This window comes from Staurois parvus, unplaced genomic scaffold (genome assembly GCF_062004578.1).
Source record: "Staurois parvus isolate SC_StPar_1 unplaced genomic scaffold, SC_StPar_1.0 ptg000154l, whole genome shotgun sequence".
Taxonomy (NCBI): domain Eukaryota; kingdom Metazoa; phylum Chordata; class Amphibia; order Anura; family Ranidae; genus Staurois; species Staurois parvus.
In genome coordinates, this window is record NW_028317950.1 from 15,725,283 (window position 1) to 15,747,025 (window position 21,743).

Here is a 21,743-nt window from a genome sequence, read left to right on the forward strand (position 1 = left end):
GCAGGGTCTTTTAGAACCCTGCATGTCTCAATAAAAGAACCTGTCACCAAAAAACATTACAAAGGGGGCTTTGTGTCCCCTATGTGATTAAAAAAAAAAAAAAAAAAAAAAGTTACACAAGCACATAACATTCCCCCCCAAAAATGTTTTAGCCCCCTCCATATATGCACGTATGAATGTAAACACACACGTCAAGGCACCTACATGTGAAAATGTTGATTGCGATGCACGTTACATATGAGAGCTATAATTATAGCACCAGACCACCTCCGTAAAGCTAAACTGATGACCTGTAAGGGGCTTCTGAAGAGTCATCTATAGAAAATATAGGGTAATGAAGTTTGACGCAATTTCATAGGTGCACACAAATGTTGGCTATCTATTTACTCAGCACAACCTTGTCTTTTATATTTTACCATTTTAGCAAAATTAATTTTAGTGTGATTTTTACTGAAATATTGCGTTTCCTAGACCTTTGCAATAATATATAATGCAAAAATGGCGCCTGCAGCCTAAGGGTTAATAATGTACATACCACTTTATGAAAGCAAACATTGACAGCCGCTTTCATTACGTAACTCTTTCTATTAGTTGCCTGGCTGTCTCTGGGTTTAAGATTGAGATACTAGCCCAGAACAAGTAAGCAACAAGTGAAGTTAGAAATCCTAATCTGCATACTAGTATGAAGTCTTTGGAATACCACGACAAGTAGAATGTTCAGGAAGAGCTATCAGCATTAACAACTTACATACAGCCTCCAATACTCCTAGCACAGGTTTCATTTATTGATCAGTGAGCATTTTTGAGATGTGATAAATTTGTTTGATGTTATGTGTGACATATGTGATAAAAGTTATTAGTGTTCACAGTTCTCGCCTTCAAACTTCTATGGCGAAACCAAGCATGCTGATAAAACAGTGTTCTCCTAGGGAACCCACCTCAATCTTGTAGAAAAGCTCTGCATCAAGAAGGGTCAGCTGCTCTGCAATTTCATGACTGTGGAAATCATGGAGGGTCCCTGGTCTGTAAAAGCATATATTAAAGAATTAGTCTCCTGGTTATAACACCACAAACCAAACTATACAATGAGGATAAGGTTTCCTGTAGGAAATGAATGGCATAGGAATTCTGAGATAGACAAACAACAACTGTATGGGTATCACACATGGAAACTAACCACCATATTGTTATACATGGGCAAACTGCTGTACAAAGTGAAAGACATGTATACCTTGCAGCAACACCCCTGGCAGCGAGTGGTCTCATGGCGGAGTTGCAGTGGCTCTGCATCCTCTTGTTATCCACTTTTTCCAGGATGTTCTTCCGCAGTACTCGGGCTAGACTCAGCTCCCCTTTACACACCAGTTTGAACACCAGTTCCATAAGCAGCTTCAAGATTTCATCTGTCAGCTCCACCAAACTGAAAAACAGGGTAAAAAAAAAAAATACAAGTAAAAATCTCAGTTTACAGAACATGTTGGAACTGGCCAGTTGTGCTTTTAGTGCAAAAATACACCCATCATTCAGCAAGAAGGAGGTTGGTGATGCTGAACACCTGTTGAAAAATTCTAGTTACCTGGCTGTATTGCTGACTGACTTTAAAAACTTTGAATCAATAGCTTGAAGTAGCATGCAAATCAGGAAATTTTTATGTCGTTAAGTGTTTTTCATCTGGGTTAGTGACAGAGTGCTAAAAACAGCTTAACAGCCAGGCAACTAGCAGGTTCAGAACTATTTAGCATTGGCAGCCTGTGTTTCCCATGGAAAAGGTTCTCAATAATGATTGCCGATTTGGAACAATTATACAGGTTGGCGTGTCAATTTCACTGGCCGAATACTGGTTCTTTGCTCAGTGATGTCATGGTGAGGAGCAGGGCTTAGCCCCAATTTGGACAGAAGTGGAGATCCTATGCACAGCATGTTCCTAGGATCCAGTGATTAAAAGATTAGTGCAGGTATTTTTGCAGGAAAAAATGCCTACAATGTAGTGCTGTGGACACTTTACAGGACCTGACAGGTTTACTATCATGACCAAAGCCTTCAAATATATAATTTAACTGTTTAAGGTCTGCCCTATAGCAGTAATACTTGGTTTCTGCCTCAAGGGCTGCTTCTGTCGCTACCATACACTAGTGGACTACTAGTATAGGGTACAGCACGGCATAGTCTAGGGTACACATTTACACAGGGTCTCAAAAGATGTTCGGTAGTCAGGAAACTGGCTATCACATCTTGAGAGACCCTAACATCTGGAAGTTTAAAAAAGTAAAAAAAAAAAAAAAAAAAAAGTAAAAACCCAAAATAGTTTTTGTTTTATTACGGTCGAGTTATTGTTTTACTGTTAACCATTGTTGATTTCTTTGCATGAATGCCATTCAGCTGCAGCACCGATCTGTTTATTCTGACAGCAACAGGGTCTTGCTCTCAGAATATACGTAAGCGTATGCAGCGCTGTTGGATGAGATTTTTCATCTGCAGTTAAAAGAAGAGCATATATGCCCAAGCATGTGGTGGCTAGTGGGAGGATTGCCCTATGCTTCGGCATATATTTTAAAACATTTTTTGGCAGATTTCTTCATCCATATCGATCAAAGTGAATAGAAGAATCTGTTAGGTTTCATGTGTGCTCTCCATTAGAAGTGGGTGGATTCAGGACGGTATATGCGAATAGTGGGTACACCACACACTTTTTCTGGCACAGATTTCTTCTCTTTTTTTTTCATTCAGCCCACAGGCTGCATAAAAAACAAATGAAAAAAAAAAAAAAAAGAACATAGCATGTATACCCAACAAGGACCAGCGATGTACTGGTACATCACTGGACTTTGAGTGGTTATACCAGGATGATGCCTGCAGCTGGTATCGTTTTTTTCAGCCGGCAATCAGCTTTCATGTAAAAGCAAACCTAGAGGGTAATTAGCTGCAGGATTGCCTTTACAAGCAGCGGGAGAAGATGCAGTTTTGCAGCATATAAACAGCGCCATTTTTAAATTGGGAAAGTATCTGATCACACTGATCTAGTGAGATCAGATGATGTAAGGGCAGAGGAGATATCTAGAGTCTAAAAAACCCCAGATTTCTAAAAAAGAAAATACCTGTCAATGCCTATTACAGTCACAGGGGATATTTACATTCCTTGGGATAGCAATTAAAGTGATTAAAAAAAAAAAAGGGATAGTGTAAAAATAATTAAAAAAAATCAAGACAAAACAAAAAAAAAAAAAAAGCACCCTTGCCTCCCCACACGTGCGCAACTGCGTGCACAAGCGTTGACCCCGTGCTGGTATGTAAACAGCGGTGAAGAATCTCCACAAACGTCAGATTGAGGGCAGTAATTCTAGCACTAGACCTCCTGTGTAAATCTAACATGGTAGCCTGTGAAGTCTTTGAACCTATGGTTATTAAACATTTATGCAGTTTGTAGCCATTGCATGTGGCGTGGGCAGTTTCACAGCATGTCATGTTTGGTATCTATTTACTCGACATACCATCATCTTTTATATTTTACCAAACAATTGGCCAATATATTGTTTTTTTGCATAAAAGGTTTTTTCTTTTTTTTAAAATTTGTGTTTGAAAAATAGCCGCACGAGTACCGTGACATAAAAACTTGCAGCACCCATCATTTTATTCATTAGGGCGTCTGCTTTAAAAATATATATATATATAATGTTGGTGTTTCAAAGTAATTTCCTAGCAAAAAATACTGATTTTTTTCATGTGAACAAAAAGTGTCAGAAAAGGCTTGATCTTCAGGTGGTTAGAAGAGTGAGTGATGCATGGTATAAACTTCTAATGCTGGGCATAAAATGCTCCCACCCCCCAAAACGACCCCTTTTTGCAAAGTAGACACCCCAAACTATTTGCTGAGAGGCATATTGAGTCAATAGAAGAATTTTATTTTTTTTACCACAAGTTTCTGGAAAAAAAAAAAAAAAAAAAAAAATTTTTTTACACAAAATTGTCACTTAAATGATTATGTTTGGGGTTCAAAGTAATTTCCTAGCAAAAAATACTGATTTTTTTTCATGTGAACAAAAAGTGTCAGAAAAGGCTTGGTATTCAGGTGGTTAAAAGAGTGAGCAACGTGTGGCATAAACTTCTAATGCGCCCCCCCCCAAAAAAAATGTACCCATTTTTGGAAAGTAGACACCCCAAACTACACTGGTCAAAAAAATTAAAGGAACACTTTGAAAAGACATAAAATCTCAGTGGTACACTGATATGGACTGGGTAAAGTGTTAGGAACAAAAGGATGCCCCATCTTTTGATGAAAATTAAAATTATCAACCTACAGAGGATGGAATTCAAAGACACCCCAAAAATCAAAGTGAAAAAATTATGCAGCAGGCTAAAATTTCATTGCAGCAACTCAGAATGGTACTGAGTAGTTTGTATGGCCCCCCCACATGCTTGTATGCATGCCTGACAATGTCGGGGCATGCTCCTAATGAGACGACGGATGGTGTCCTGGGGTATTTCCTCCCAGATCCGGACCAGGGCATCACTGAGCTCCTGGACAGTCTGAGGTGAAACCTGGCGGCGTCGGATGAACCGAAACATGATATCCCAGAGATGTTCTATTGGATTTAGGTCAGGCGAGTGTGAGGGCCATTCAATGGTATCAATTCCTTCATCCTCCAGGAACTGCCTGCATACTCTCACCACATGAGGCCGGGCATTGTCGTGCACCAGGAGGATCCCAGGACCCACTGCACCAGCGTAGGGTCTAACAATGGGTCCAAGGATTACCTAATGGCAGTCAGGGTGCCATTGTCTAGCTTGTAGAAGTCTGTGCGTCCATCCATGGATATGCCTCCCCAGACCATCACTGACCCAGCACCAAAACGGTCATGTTGAACAATATTACAGGCAACATAACATTCTCCACGGCTTCTCCAGACCCTTTCACGCCTGTCACGTGCTCAGGGTGAACCTGCTCTCATCTGTGAAAAGCACAGGGCTGCAGTGGTGGACCTGCCAATTCTGGTGTTCAATGGCAAATGCCAATCAATCTCTATGGTGCCGGGCAGTGAGCACAGGGCCCACTAGAGGATGTGGGGCCCTCAGGTCACCCTTATGAAGTCTGTTTCTGATTGTGTAGTCAGAGACATTCACACCAGTGGCCTGCTGGAGGTCATTTTGTAGGGCTCCTGCAGTGATTATCCTGCTCCTTCTTGCACAAAGGAGCAGATGCCGGTCCTGCTGATGGGTTAAGGACCTTCTACGGCCCTGTCCAGCTCTCCTAGAGTAACTGCCTGTCTCCTAGAATCTCCTTCATGCTCTTGAGACTATGCTGGGAGACACAGCAAAACTTCTGGCAATGGCACGGATTGATGTGCCATCTTGGAGGAGTTGGACTGCCTGTGCAACCTCTGTAGGGTCCAGGTATGGCCTCATGCTACCAGTAGTGACACTGACCCTAACCAAAAGAAAAACTAGTGAAATACAGTCAGAAAAGATGAGTAGGGAAAAAATGTCAGTGGCTTCTGCCTGTAAAACCATTCCTGTTTTGGGGGTCAACTCATTGTTGCCCATCTAGTGCACCTGTTACTTTCATTAACACCAAAGCAGCTGAAACTGATTAACAACCCCCTCTGCTACTTAACTGACCGGATCAATATCCCCAGAGTATAATTGACTTGATGCTATACTCTGATTAAAAAGTCTTCCTTTAATTGTTTTGAGCAGTGTATATGATGAGAGGTATGTTGAGTCAATAGAAGAATTTATTTTTTTACCACAAGTTTTTGGAAAATTACATTTTTTTTCTTTTTGTTTTACACAAAGTTGTCACTTAAAGTGTTACTAAACCCAAGACCCTGCATTCATTATATTATCTGGTCTCCCACAGTACACACAACATGGAAGTTCAATTATTTTAGGAAATATAAACGCTAATTACCTTTTCTCATCAGCAGTTAGAGCAGTCTTGTGACTGGATAAAGCTTGTAGTAGTTTTCTCTAGCAGGATGGAAATCCCCTGACCTCTGTCTGGACAGTGCTGATTGGCCCTGTACTGATCACATGCACTCTCCCAAGAAAAAAAACCTCTCTAGCAATACACACTAAACTGAGCAGAAGAGAACTGTTCAGTGTGGGCATTTGAACAAGTGGAGGGGCAGAGAAGAAAAGATCAAACAGCCTTTTTACACAATGCAGAGGATTAACCCAGTTAGGTTACACTTTAAATGATATATTGCTCACACATGCTGTGGGTATATGTGGAATTACTCCCCAAAATACATTCTGCTACTTCTCCCGAATATGGGGGTACCACATGTGAGATATTTGTTGGCCGTCTGGCCAAGTACAGGACCCCAAAATCCAATAAGCACTTTCTGGCTTTTAAAGGGTTTTATTTCCTCATTACACTTCCTGTCTACCTATCACAGTTTCGGAGGCCCTGAAATTCAGAATAGTACGACCCCCACCCCCCCTTTTTGGAAAGTAGACACCCCAAAGAATTTGATAAGAAGCATGGTAAGTATTTTGCAGATCTCATTTGTTGCCACAAGTTTTTGGAATATGAAGAAAGAAAACAAAAACATATTTTATCTTTATTTGTTCAAAACCTTGTGAGAAAAAATTAGATCTGCAAAATACTCACCATGCCTCTTATTAAATTCCTTGGGGTGTCTACTTTACAAAAAGGGGTCATTTTGGGGGGTGTTGGTGCTATCCTGGCATTTCAGGGCCTCCGAAACTGTGATAGTGAGGAAGTTACGCACCTTCAGGTTTTGAAAGTAGTCATTGGATTTTGGGACTCCAAAGTCTCTCACGTGGTATCCCCATACGCGATAGAAATAGCAAATGCATTTTTGGGTGTAATTTCACATATACCCATGGCTTGTGTGAGCAATATATCATTTAAGTGACAACTTTGTGTAAAAAAAAAAATACAAAACATTTTTTAATGTCATTTTTCAAAAACTTGTGGAAAAAAAATTAAATCTTCCATGGACTCAATATGCCTCTCAGCACATAGCTTAGGGTGTCTACTTTCCGAAAAGGGGTAATTTGGGGGTGTTTGTACTGCCCTGGTATTTTAGCACCTCAAGAAATATTAGAGGCAGTCAGAAAGTAAAAGCTGTGTAAATTCCATTATCTATACCATAGTTTGTAGACGCTATAACTTTCACGCAAAGCAATTAATATGCAGTTATTGGGACATGTAGCAAAATGCATTTTGGCCTAAATTTATGAGCAGTTTTGAGTTTGAGTTTTTATAACAGAAATTAAAAAATAAAATTTTTTTTTTCTTAAACATTTTCGTTAAAGCGTAAAATTAACAAAACCCAGAGGTGATCATATGCCAACAAAAGAATGCTCTTTATGTACAGTACTGCATGACCGCACAATTGTCAGTTAAACTAGTACAGCGCTGTATAGCAAAAAATTGGTGTAAATTGCAGTATCTATACCATAGTTTTTAGACTCTATAACTTTCACACAAAGCAATTAATATACACTTATTGGGATTTTTTTACCAAAAACATGTAGCAGAATACATTTTGGCCTAAAATTTATGACTATCTTTGAGTGTACTATATATTCTTTACAACTGAAAGTAAAAAAAATATAGTTTTTCAACATTTTCGGTCTTTTTTTATTTATACCGCAAAAAATAAAAAACCCAGAGGTGATCAAATACCGCCAAAAGACAGCTCTGTTTGTGTGAAAAAAAGGACATAAATTTAGTTTTGGTACAACATTGCATGACCGCGCAATTGCCAGTTGAAATGGCGCAGCACAGTAACACAGAAAATGGCCTGGTCAGGAAGGGGGGGGGGGGGTAAATCCTCTGGAGGGCAAGTGATTAATGGACACCAATTACTCTGTGTACACAGCAATGTGAAGATTGGTCCTTTAATATCTTATTTACTAACTGTCAAAGGGACCATTTCTGTGCAGGTCATTACTGTATAACAATTAATCATTCAGTGCAAAGCCAGACATAGAGGGACCGGCCGAGATCTGATTCATCTATTGGCAGACTGACTGTACCCAAGTTGACTGATGGATCAATTTGGGTACAAGCATCACTTCGGATGTTTAGCATGCAATTAATGCCAGCGGCTGCAGCCACTAGCGATAATCATTCTGTTTTCCCAGCAGGGATGGCTTCCCACTGGAAGAACATAATAGCTCTGCGGGGGGGGGGGAAATCAAGCGATTTTCTTTCCTGCAACCAAAGCAATTGCATTATCTACGACTTGTCTTAACTTCACTGTACTTACCACAGCTCATCCACCACTCTCACCAGCACGAAGAAGGTGTTCTTGCTCACACGCTGCTTGAAAGTGTCCTGAAAGTGGCAGAATCTCTCATACGTTGAAAATAGTTAAAGAAAACAGTCACCGGTTCAGTTTTGCATAAAAATATGAAGTAAATCTATTCAATATATAAATGGCACCTTTTCAGTGGGTAGAGCTGATTGATGAAGAGGAAGCTTTCCTTTGAAAAGGTAAGAGTCCACATGGGCAGATACAGCCTTCTCAACAGTAGGGGGCAGTGCTAGTCTATAACTTGGGTTACTGATCACTGCACACACTGCACAGGAAAGAGAAAATCAAAATATAGGAATTGCTGCCAATATTTAAATCCATCACCAGAACTACGCCAATTTTATAACATGCTGGCTACTTAAATAGGAGCCCATAGAAATAGCTTCACTGCCTAGTCAGTTACTGACCTGCTGCTGTATGTTTGTTCCAGGTTAGTGACTCCCAAGGTAGAGACGCAATAAACAGTAAGGTAGTTTTGGCGCATGCACCATAACAACAAATCAGCAATGGGAGCTCTCGTGCTTCTGAATTCAGAGGTTCACTGGAAAACCAGTATTAAAAAAATTGCAGAGGCTGCCATTACTGAATGTCTCCTAAAAATAAAACTTGTATGGCTATCTCTGGCTTTTGTGAGATGCTAACTTGGAATAAGCATGCAAACTAATCTACATGCAGGTTTCAAGTCAACTTAGCAAGTACCAAAGCCACTGGTTCATGATAACCAGGGAACTAGTATTTTCAGAATAGCAAAGGCAGGCTCAATAATCTTAGTACAGGTTTCCTTGAAATCTCCTGGAAACTATCAAGGCTTCTGGTGTGGGAGAGATAGTAGGAAGGGGAATGAGACACACAAGCTGAACAAGGGTTACCTTACTCAGCCAATAAACTCTACAATGATAATATCACAGCTGGTTGATAATTCTTCACCATATAGAAAGGATATCTGTACTGTAGTTTCTGAATCAATTCTTCCGGTGTAATAAATGTCCGGTACGTGGTCAGGAAAGCCTCGCAATAAAGAACCAGATCTGAAAGAAAGAATTCAGATTCAAAATACATTTTATTGTGTCTCAAAAATCAAACAAAAAACATAGAACAGCTATGTGCTTGTGGAATAAAAAACAGATTTTGTGCAGGAAAGCTGGATAAAGCATTTCATCCAAAGTCCGCCCGCATCTCAGAACTGTGAAGTCATACAGACATGCTGCAGCAAGAAGAGCCCCGGGGCGATCCTTATCCGAGAGGAAACTCCTTGGAATGTAACTGGGATCTGTGCACAGCTTTCCATCAGCTGAGACCTTGAATCGAGCGCTGAACAACACCCATACAATGAGCTCTTTTGAAAAATCGGCACATTGAATATAACAGCGATGTGCATCGACAACGGTGCACACATCTACAAGTATAATCAACTGAACAGCTGGCAGTAAGTGTCAGCCTTCCTAGACAATTACTCTGCAGAAGGCTAACTTTAAAAGGACAATCAGTCATATCAGAACACAGCTGAAACCATATTTTATATGACAGAATATTACAATGGATCTAATTTGTGGATTCAATAACTCCTGATGACTACTAATATGACCACAGCTGATGCTAACTCAAGTGAGAAAAGGAGAGAAGCGCCTCTAAGTGCAATAAGTCTTTTTATTCAAGTCTAAATGTAGAAACACTCACATGTGTGAAGTAATCTAAGCTTAAAAACCGTGGTTAACAATAGTTAACGGTGGGATCTGACGTCATCACGGTCACGCCGCCGCTACGTTCCAGCGTGCGTTCCATCCGGCTCTGAGGGAGGACGTGCACGCCAGCCGGCCTCACCGCTGTTCCCCTCCAGCCACCACGCTGTTCCAGCCGAGAGCTGACCTCCCCACATCGCAGTAAGATGACGGCTCTTCACCCGGGTTACCACCCCACCGTTAACTATTGTTAACCACGGTTTTTAAGCTTATGATTACTTCACACACATGAGTGTTTCTACATTTAGACTTGAATAAAAAGACTTATTGCACTTAGAGGCGCTTCTCTCCTTTTCTCATCTACAGAGGTTGCTACAGCTTATTTGGAAGCCTTGCCCTCAGTGCCACACGGAATCCTACGCTCTTCATACAGTAGCCACTAATACCACGATCACCCATACTACTATTTCCCAGGACTTTGCAGTGTTTGTGCTGTTACAACCCCTCCTCATTTTTTCTGATGCTCACTCAAGTACCTTCCCTTCGTAGGCACCCTCAAACTGGTGACACATCACTGCCAAAAATGCTACAAAATGTAAGTGAGCACTGCTGTTTTCATTCATCAGGTGAGCAAGGAACAGATGCAAGCAAATGAGGTTTGACATTGAACTGTTGGTGTGAATATTTTCTGATAGATGCAAATAAGGTGCAGAATAGGGCTTACCTTTCCGGTCTGTCTCTGTGGCATGAACAAGCAAGATATCTCCAGAACCACCCCTGACATCCGGCCCATCGTCACCCTGCATGTACAAAGGTCATCATTCACTTTTGACAAAGAATTCAAACTGGATCAGCCACTTCCACCGTCCACTATGAGCTGCTCACCTCTTGTTTCAGTGTGAGTTTTGCCATGATCTCATTGTGGTCTACAAGGGAAAGTTCATCCACTTCCTCACTCTCCTCTGCCTCTGGTGCTTCATGATTATGCCCACTAGGAGAATTGGGGAGCCTGTCAAATGAAGGTTATCAGCATGCTGTAAACGATGATCAACAAGGCAAAAGAAACAAGGCTGTAACTCTGTGCAGAATCATGAGCTACACATAGCATCCCTGGGGCCATGTGACCAACATACTGTGACCTAAATACCCCTGCTGGTTCCTTTTATTAAATCAATCAACCAGTCACTACTGTATGGCTTTGATCCTCATTTAAAAAAGCCATAGTGAGAGAAATAAAGGCTGCCTCTATGAAAACACTGCCTGGCTGTCATGCTAATTCACTGGCTTCTGTGTTTTCTGAGCCACTGGCCTGGAGCAAGCATTCATACCAAGTACCGACTGGCAGCACCAGGGTCATCGGTTCAAATCCCAACTATTACACTACCTGCCTGGAGTTTGCATGTTCTCCCTGTACCTGCGTGGGCTTCCTCCAGGTACTCCGGTTTCCTTCCACACTCCAAAGACATGCTGGTAGGTTAATTGGCTCCTGTCTAAATTGGCCCTAGTATATGTATGTATGAATGTAAGTTAGGGACCTTAGATTGTATGCCCCTTGAGGGTTAGGGACTGATGTGAATGTACATTATATATTTAAAGAGCTGTGTAAATTGACGGCGCTACATAAGTACCTGTAATAAATAAATCTCACCATTAAAGTCGTGGTCAAGCCACTTATAATAGAGCTTACCTGTAGGTAAAATAAATATCTCCTAAACGTGCAGTGTTTAGGAAATATTCGATGTTCTCTTTTACAGCCAGCGCATACACTCTGAAGGAACAACATACCCGTGTCGTTCCTTCAGAGTCCTGTGCCGTGTGCCAAGGTTCGCATGCGTGGGAGTGACATCATCGCGACTCAGCCAGCCAGATGGCTGGAGCTCACGAACCTGGAAGGAAGACCAGGTGAGGATGGAAGTCTTTACATTGGAGACAGTGTGCTGCTGGAGGGCTTCATTTTAAGGTAAGATTACATAATGTTCTAGTATACAATGCATACTAGAACATTATGCCTTTACCTTCCAGGGGATTTTTTTTTTGGATGTGGTTTACTACCATTTTAACGTCACAGGCCACATGCTTGTTCCAGGGCAGCAATTCAAAGTCCTAAAGCCAATATATCAGCATGGCAGCCAGGCAAAGAACATTTCCAGCAGCAGACAGTATTAGAAGCCTCCATATTACTGTCAATAAAGGTACTTTAAAAGGAGTCCTAAATACCTTTTTAAAACGTAACTAAACCCATCAACATAACTGTTTCCCAAAGATATTACATTCAAGGCATACCATGAATGATATCTGTCACAGTTGTTTGTGTTCTCAACTGAACTGTCATCATGTGGCTGGTGTCTTAACTGATCACATGGGCAACTGTAGATCAAACAGAGGCTAAGACGGCAGCTTCCTTGGCTGTAAAGGATAAGAGGGTTTAGGTCGGCTTTAAGTAACCATCACTTGCAGTGAAGCAAACTAGGTTTAGCACCAATCTGTAACTTTGGAGGCGCAGAATAGTTTCTGCTCGAGGATTCTCACACAGGTATCATGTGGTGTAACATTTTCTTTAACCACTTGCCCTCCTGAGGATTTACCCCCCTTCCTGACCAGGCCAATTTTTGCATTATGGCGCTGCATTACTTTAACTGACAATTACGCGATTATGCAATGCTGCACCCAAATGAAATTTACGTCCTTTTTTTCCCACGAATTGAGCTTTCTTTTGGTGATATTTGATCGCTTGTGCGGATTTTATTTTTAGCGCTATAAAAAAAAAGACCGACAATTTTGAAGAAAATAAACAATACTATAGCTTTTTGCTATTAAACATGTTCAATAAAAATTAAAAAAAATCAAATTTCATCATAAATTTAGGCCAAAATTTATTCTGAGACATGTCTTTGCTAAAACAAAAATCCCAATACGTGTAAATTAATTGGTTTACGTGAAAGTTATAGTGTTTACAAATGGTGGTATAGATACTGGAATTTTTTATTTTTACTAGTAATGGCGGCGATCTACGACTTATAGCGGGACTGAGGCAGGCATTCTGACACTGGGGGGAATTGACATCCCTAGTGACACCAATACAGCAATCAGTGCTCAAAAAAAACAAAACAAAAAAAAAAAAACCAAAAGCACTGACACTGTACTAAGGGCACTGGACAGGAAGGGGTTAACATGAGGGGCGATCAAAGGTTAACTGTGTGCTGTTTTACTTGGGTCTGTGCTTCACTGTAATCGCACTGCTTTGCATGGTTGTGCACAGCCATCCAAAGCAGTGTACACGAGCTGACAGGGAGGAGAACTGCAATGTTTACATACAGTTCTCCTCCCTGTCGGCAATGCTAGGCAATCACTGGGCGCCATAGGGTAACCATCGACCGAAACCTGGTAATTGACAGCTGCGAAAGGAAGCACGGGTAGGGCGCACACGCGTGCGCCCCCCTACACAAAAATACAAAATCTCACACACATACACACTATATATATATATATATATATATATATATATACACACACATACATACACACACGTGATTTTGCGCACCGTGCTGCCCTGTAGCAGTATATCTGCTATAGGGCGGTCGGGAAGCGGTTAAAGAAGTCTGCTGGTGTCAACATGAATGTTGCTCTTATCGGTGCAGTCCTTCTGAACAGTTCACAATCTGCAATATCAGCTACAAATCAACCCCTCTTTTCTATAGATGTAGAGATTTTAAAAGAATGCAGAAAATACACACATTTTCTGCTGCAAATTACACTACAGTACATTGGTAGCACTAAAGACATCACGTTTGCTACCTTTAAAAGTCTGAAAGAAAAAAAGAAAATGTTTCCCTACTGCAATCAAAGATAAATCCTGCCTTGAAGAATAACCGCTGGAAGGATGTTGGAAGGAATATAACGGACTCTTATGTGGCAACACGAGCCCCATTGGCGTACAGACCCATGTACCTGCCAAGTGCACTGTTTGAGGGTAACAACCAAACTGACCATCACAGCACAGGTCACAGAATGTGAAATCTAACTGCTATGGTCACAGCTTTCATTCTTTGCTCAGCTTTCCAATACAATAGCCAGCACTGCTACCTATATGCAGTATAAATTGAGACAATGCTAAGACAGTAAATTTTGTATTACACCTCCCTCTATAGCAGTCGGCTCAGCCCACTTCTATTACAGAGCAGGCACAACTGACAGCCTTTCGGCAGCTGTACAAGGGGTCATTAATGAGTCTATCATTAAAAGGAACACTGAGTGTGAAATAACTGTAATTAACTTGAGTCTTTTTATGCATGGCAATGAGAAGAGGAGGTAAATGCTTCCTAATAAGGAGCCAACACGGTCATGGTGGCAAGTGGAATGACTGCGAGCCACAAATAACACAAGTACGTGACATGGAAATGCAATCATTTAACATGCTGTTATTTGCCTGGATGATGAGAGAATGAAGGTGAGCGAGGAGGAGAAGATAGGGAGAGATGCACAGACGACAGGCTAGACAGTACAAGAATGAACTGAATGATCAAAGGGCAGTAAGCACACAACAATGTACAGGAGGAGAAGACACACGAGGGAGGAGGACTGGTAGGAAACACAAGCTGTGTCTATAAATGACAGGGTCTCAAAACATTATAATTAGAGGCCCTGCTGGCTCCTTTATGGAAAAACCAAAAATTATTTTCAAACATGATTTTCACAGATGTCCAATCAGCAAGTTAGTTCTTGTGTGATACTAGGGATAAACATGACAGATGTACCTACTACGTCACCAGGCACAGTAAGTTGCAGCCAGAAAACATCCTTAATAATTCGTCACTGTCTCCATCACAAATCACAATTTTGCTGCAGATCAGTGTGAAAGTTGCCTTAAGGGTCCACGACCAGGCAATGCTGTCTGGCAGCGGCGCAAAGATGAAATGACTGGCTCAGCACATAGTTTCTTGATAGATACATATGCATTTGAACTGTATGTTTGGCTGTTCATCTGGAGTTGAGCTTTGAAAATAAATGGGAATGATGACTATGGAGCAAATGTGTCAGGCATAAAATTAACAAAGAGTGAAGATGGACGTGCATTTTTTGTTTGATGTGGGAAACAGGACTGGAAACAAAGAAGAGGAAGGACAGAAATAGAAAAGTACCTGTCCGTGGTTTCGTGGTTCTCGCTGCCAGGAGTGCAGGGCTGTGAAGGGGAAGCTCTCTGATGTCCGTCATCGATTAAAGGAGATTCCTGCAGAGGACCAAAGCAATCACTTTCACTGTAAGCCATACACAGTATATTATGGCATTGTAAGCTAGATCATGGGACACTTTCCGTTCTCTACATGACACACTTAGCATTCACTGATGTTATCACACTCACCAATACACAGGCACCCCCTCACCACACTGCACTCTTCTACACCCATACAGAATGACACTAGTGTTATGTCTCTATTACGATGGAACTCCATAGAATGTACACCCTAACACTTCCCTACCACCCTCAACTGAAAAAAACCCCCAGAAACTACAAACACAAAATGAAAGGTACCTTTGCCCTATGCAATGCAACTTTCACAGGGCACAAAGCAAACAGATTTCCAGGGTAATATGTACCTTATACCCAATGGGGAAGCCATTTTAATACAGGGGTGCAAGGTGACATCGCTGAGGCCTTAAGCTGAATGGTAACTAGTAACATCACTAACAGGCAGGAATACATAGCCTAAAGTGGTTGAAAACCTCAGAGATGAAATATGAACAAAGCACATCCCTCTATAGTGTTGAAATCAGCTAGAGTCACTTCTGATGAGTTTTCCTGACACCAAGAGAAAAAAGGTGACAGGGGAGGGCGCAGCTTGTGATTGACAGTCTCAGTTCTGTTTCCGTGTGAAGGGGGTACTCTGAATGGATGTAGGGGATAGACGACTGTAAAAAAAAAACAGGCATGACCTATGTAGAATTTGTTTAATCTCTGTGTATCACTTTCAATCAGTCACTTCACTGGTTATATGTATGGGTTTACAACCACTTAAACAGGGGCAAGCAACTGAACTTTGGAAATGAACTCAGGCCTCCTCCAAACTAATCTCCTAAACCCACACTCCTATATTCTGTACACCCCAGGACACCCCAGCTCATCTCTACTGTCCATCATGTGTATTGTTTGTGCTGTATAAAGGGTATTTAGTAAGCAACAACTTTCTGCCGTAATGGAAACTTTTGGATTGTTGATTTAACCCAGCTCTTCATAAGCCTTCAATGTTTTGCTTTTTTTTTTTTTTTTTTTTTTTTTTTTTTTTTTAATTCCTAAACGTAGAATGGAAACTACAGCACCGGACGGCAATTTTTAAATTAATTGAACACAAAAAGGTTAGCAGTGTGTCCATTTATTTCAACGTTTACAGGTTTCATACAGCCAGCGTCTGTCTTTTACAGTACAGCCAGGGGCTTTGATCATTTAGTTTTTGATCTGTCTTTTCAGGTTTTGTGCGATTAGGACAGAAGGAACACTGAATGAAGCATCATTTAAAAGAAGGATTATTTGTGTACATACCACCTTATGGGTGGTCATGGACATAGGAGGATGGTCAGTCATGTAGGGATGATATGACTAGCCGCTTCTTATTGTGGACCCTGCTTCTGACAGAGACGTATACAACCAATGCACATCTTCGACAGCAAGGCGTGGGCAGAGGCTCTAACACAGCACTGATGCCAACTTATCTTGGTAGAAAGACAAATATGCAAACAAAAGTCCCCCAACCTCAAAAAAACAGCAGGTGGTTGTCTTCTACTGCCATAGACATTAGACTATCATGAGGTGAGGAAGTCAGGCTCTTATGGTTATGGATGTACCCTGTTAATCGTGGTGACCACTGACATGTCAAAGGAAGATGAAATCCAAAAATTTACAGTTGTCACTGAAACAAGAGATTGTGGGAAATACTCCAATGGAGAAACCTGTTCTAGTGACAACTGTCTGAGATGGGATTTGCCCTCACGTAAGAAATGTTCTGTATGGCCGAACCCTGGGCTGGTCACTGCCATTCAATGCAGAAAAGATTTGACTACCTTCTACACACAACATCAGTACACAGGCTGTCAGTGATATGTGGCTTCACCCACATGGCAAAATAGCTGCTTGCACCATGGGAAGTAAAAGGTACACGTGACCAATCAGAAATGATTTTACAGTGATCTTCCAAATGAGGTGCTCTAAAAACCATTATATGTTAATATCACCTCCTATTAGAGGTGATAAAAAAAAAAGAAGCGCTCATGCCCAGTTGTTGGCAGGGCGCACATTCTGAAACGCGTTGCATACTGGTCTCAGTGACGCCACCCCCCCCCGATGCCACTCTCCACGCTGCATTCTCCTGACAACCAGGAAGAAAGTAGCCGACATCCATTCTATTCCCTGGGAGAAAAACTGGCGTGAGCTCCAGCTGCCGTATTTGGCAAACTTGCATTTTGGCAATCCGGACATATTGATGAGCCTGTTTTTAAGCTACAAAATGTGAGTGACCCTACTTTGGGTATAATAAATCATTGTTCTTACTACACTTAGAGGTGCTTTTCTTTTGTCTTTTCCTGTGTGCCATAGAGTTTGCTTCTACTCCTGGATCAGCATGCCCTAGTGATGGAGCATACGGACTCTTATACAATTTTATGAACTTATATATATAAAGGGGGACACTTTACCCCTTGCGTCTACCACTCTCTTTTCTGTACTTTCTATTAAAGGGATACCACCCAGTGCAGCCCAAAGCATTCAGGGCTCCCATTACAAGCTCTGCAACCTATTATCCTATTCTTTTAGACTATTCAGTGACAAATAAATTAGCCTTGAATTCACATTATCCCTCAAACATTAATTCACTATTCTATTCATACTGTGTTCATACTGTGTTCTATTACCAGAATTAAATTGTTACTAAACCCACAACAGTAAAATCAATCTGTATATGCAGTAAAGCATGCTTGATATACTCACTGTGGAGCCTAAGGGGTTAATCCTCTGCATTGTGTAAATATGTCGTTTGATCCTGACTTCTCCAATCCTCCCCTTCTTCCAGTCCCCCCCCCCCAATCTCCTGATAAGACATATGTGGGGAGACACTCTACACATGCTCAGTTTGGAGTGTATGGCTAAAGAATCTTTAATTTTCTTGGTAGAGTGCATGTGATCAGCACAGGGCAAATCAGCACTGTCCAGACAGAGGTCGGGGGTTCTGCATCCTCCTAGAGCAAAATGAAAACTTCTCCTACACACTTTAACCAGTGCTCTGCTGGACACTAATAGGAGTCAAAAGAATGCTATATACTGCTGATGAGAAAAGGTATTTATCAGTTTATATTTACTAAAATAATTGCATTTCCATGTTCTGTGTACTGTGGGAGACCAGAGATAGAGAGAATGCAGGGTCCTGGGTTTAGTAACTTTAAGACACAACTACACAGGAAGCACAGACTGAACACCTGACTATTAGTTAACATGAAGTGCATTACAAAGACCAAAAAGGGTATGAGTATTCATTTGGATACTTAACAAGGTGGTATAATTGCATTTAAACAATTTAACTTAATTTATATATATTTTTTTTTCGTTTTGTAAGTTTCCATAAAATCTTTATTAAACAAACGCATTTTTGTAAACCACCCTTTTTTTATATTAAAAGCCAGTGCTTGCCTGCACACTTGTTGGCATCCCTCCCCCAATTTATTCAGTAGTCTGGTGTTGCCTGCTCTTCAATTCTATTTTAACCCATTAGTTATTAAAGCGCTTCTCCAGCCATAGAGCAGAGAATGGTTAGGACCTCAGTCAAGACATTTTTGCTGTCCGTAGCCTGTTCAAAAGATTTCTTCTCACTGCCTGCCCCAGTAAAGTTGTCATCAGGATAGAAATGAGAGGGACCCTTCTTAGAATGGACACAGAAGCAATAAAAAACACTTTATCCTCTTTGGAGATTCCCCCTCAGCACCCTCCCCAGTGACAACTTTGTAGCCTGGACAGGAAGCAAAACGGTTTTTCCTCAAAAGGACACAAAGAAAAAAAAAATTGACAGGGATTTTCTCTCGCCTCCAAAAATAAACAATCCTTTTAGCTGCACAATACTGTGCTGTTGTCCAAAGCTTACTCCAATCTGGGTTTAAAGTGATACTAAAGCTAATTATTTGTATTATTAAAATAAAAAAGAGGTTATACTTACCTGCTCTGTGCAATAGTATTGTACAGAGGAGTCCCTTACATCCTCTTCTGGAGTCCTCCGTTGGTGGTGTCTGCTCCTTCTTCCTGCGGGTGCCCCCATAGCAAGCCATGTCCTATGGGGCACCCATGCAGGCTGCAAACAACCAGGCCTGGCCTCCCCCCCTCACCCCAAATCCCTCCTTCCAGCCTGGCAGCAGCAGGAGCCAAGGAAGAAAAGGGGGAAGAGCTGCAACTGGGACAATATTGGACTGCTGACGGGACTCAGGTAAGTGTTTGGGGGGTGGGGTTAGGGATAAATAGTAGGGAGTTTTTTTACCTTAATGCAGGGAATAATGCATTAAAGTAAAAAGCTGTTAAATTTTACAACCACTTTAAGTAGTAAATATATAATAGTCATACACAATTTTCATTTCAATTTACTCAATTTTATTTTTCTTCTCTCTGCCTGTCCGTGGTAATATGCACTACACCCTGGCAGAAATTGGGAAATTTTGGCATTGATATTGAAAATATGACTGATCATGCCAAAAAATGCTCTTTTTTTGAAGGGTGATGGTCATATGAAGCCATTTATTATCAAATCGTTTGGCTCCTTTTTAAATCATAATGATAACAGAAATCACCCAAATGTCCCGGATCAAAAGTTTACATCCCCTGGAATGTTTGGCCTTGGTACAGACACACAAGGTGACACACACGGGTTAAAATGCCAGTTAGAGGTTAATGTCCCACATCTGTGGCTTTTTAAATTGCAATTAAGTGTTTGTGTATGAATAGTCAATGAGTTTGTTAGCTCTTATGTGGAAACACTGAATAGGCTAGATACTGAGCCATGGGGATCAGAAAAGAACTGTAAAAAGTCCTGCGTAACAAGGTAATGGAACTTTATAAAGATGGTAAAGGACATAAAAAGATGTCCAAAGCCTTGAATATGCCAATCAGTACTGTTAAGTCGCCTATAAAGAAGTGGAAAGTTCGGGGATCTCTTGATACTAAGCCAAGGTCAGGTAGACCAAGAAAGATTACAGCCATAACTGACAGAAGAATTGTCCGGGATTCAAAGAAAAACCACAGGCAACCTCAAAAGAAAAACAGGCTGCTCTGGAAAAAGATGGTGTGGTTGTTTTTAAGGAGTACAATACGGTGATACTTGAACAAAAATGAGCTGTTTGGTCAAGGTTCCAGAAAGAAGCTTTTACTGCACCAACGCCACAAAAAAGCCCAGTTACAATATGCCTGACAACACCTTGACATGCCTAACCAGGCCCTTTTGTGTCATTGATGCAGTAAAGGCTTCTTTCTCTTCATTCATATTCAAGGCTTTGGACATCTTTTTATGTCCTTTACCATCTTTATAAAGTTCCATTACCTTGTTACGCAGGACTTTTGACAGTTCTTTCCTGATCCCCAGTGTCTCAGTATCTAGCCAAGTCAGTGCTTCCATGTAAGAGCTAACAAACTCAATGGCTATTTATACACAGACACAAATTGCAATTTAAAAAGCCACAGATGTGGGACATTAACCTCTAATTGGCATTTTAACCCGTGTGTGTCACCTTGTGTGTCTGTACCAAGGCCAAACATTCCAGGGGAGGGAAACTTTTGATCCTTGCCATTTGAGTGATTTCTGTTATTATGATTTAAATAGGAGCCAACAACTATTTGATAATAAACGGCTTCATATGATCATCATCCTTCAATAAAAGAGCATTTTTTGCCAAGATCAGTCATATTTTCAATATCAAAGACAAAATTTCACAATTTCTGCCAGGGTATGCAAACTTTTGAGCACAACTGTAGTAACACATTATGGTATAAACCTCCCGGGGGTTCATAAGTATAATTCTGCTTTAAAATAAAAATGTATCCAGTAAAATTAGGAACTTGAAAACATGAATAGTAAAGTAACTGACACACTTGTCTTTTCAAACAAGACAACAATGTCATGAAGAGATATTGGAGGATGTCTTTGCTAACCACTTTCTGAATGCTGCTAGTCTGCTTACCATGTTGACCTTCTGGTTTCAATGGGTAAAGTCACGGACCTGGAACAGGGCTGTAGACTTAAGTCAGAACTCCTGGTCTCATCCTTGTTCTTGATCAATGACTCGAGGGTTTAAAGGATAAGTTCTCCTTTTGGACAAAAATAATAAATACACATTTTTTGCCGGTAAAAAATGTGCATTAAACATTTTTGTCCGAAGAAGCCTGGAAAACATTGCACCAGCAATCAGTAGATCGCTGATGCCAAGCAGGTCTCCTGCAGACCTGTCAGAATATCTGCTTGCCGTACAAGATTTACGGCCAAGCAGATATACTGACAGGAATCTTCAATGAACTACCAACCCACATGGAAGAAAAATATTTGAAATATATTTTTAAAATATTTTTCCCAAATATATTGACATATATTTGAACTGCTATAATTTTGGCCATATTCAATATATTTATATATATATACTGCATGTTGAAATGTGTTTTTATTACAAAATATATAAAAAAAAATAAAAAATAAATTTCAAATATACTGTTATGTCTTTAAAAATACAAATCTACATTTTTGGAATGCATTTACAAATATATGTA

The 21,743-nt window shown here is 40.7% G+C and overlaps 1 protein-coding gene across 12 annotated transcripts in view; it reads right to left on the reverse strand.

Annotated features, from left to right (window-relative positions):
• Positions 1-21,743, reverse strand: part of RAPGEF1 (Rap guanine nucleotide exchange factor 1) — a 151,422-nt gene that overhangs the window by 4,993 nt on the left and 124,686 nt on the right. For 8 of the 12 annotated variants that reach the window (XM_089675102.1, XM_089675101.1, XM_089675105.1 and 5 more), the window contains 7 exons: positions 15,106-15,194; positions 10,853-10,976; positions 10,692-10,767; positions 9,232-9,316; positions 8,241-8,333; positions 1,232-1,420; positions 939-1,023 (listed from right to left, as the gene is read on the reverse strand). In XM_089675102.1, coding sequence (XP_089531228.1) covers positions 939-1,023; positions 1,232-1,420; positions 8,241-8,333; positions 9,232-9,316; positions 10,692-10,767; positions 10,853-10,976; positions 15,106-15,194 — 741 coding nt within the window. The remainder of the gene's footprint in view (positions 1-938; positions 1,024-1,231; positions 1,421-8,240; positions 8,334-9,231; positions 9,317-10,691; positions 10,768-10,852; positions 10,977-15,105; positions 15,195-21,743) is intronic. The other 4 variants (XM_089675106.1, XM_089675103.1, XM_089675110.1 and 1 more) reach the window with 1 other exon arrangement.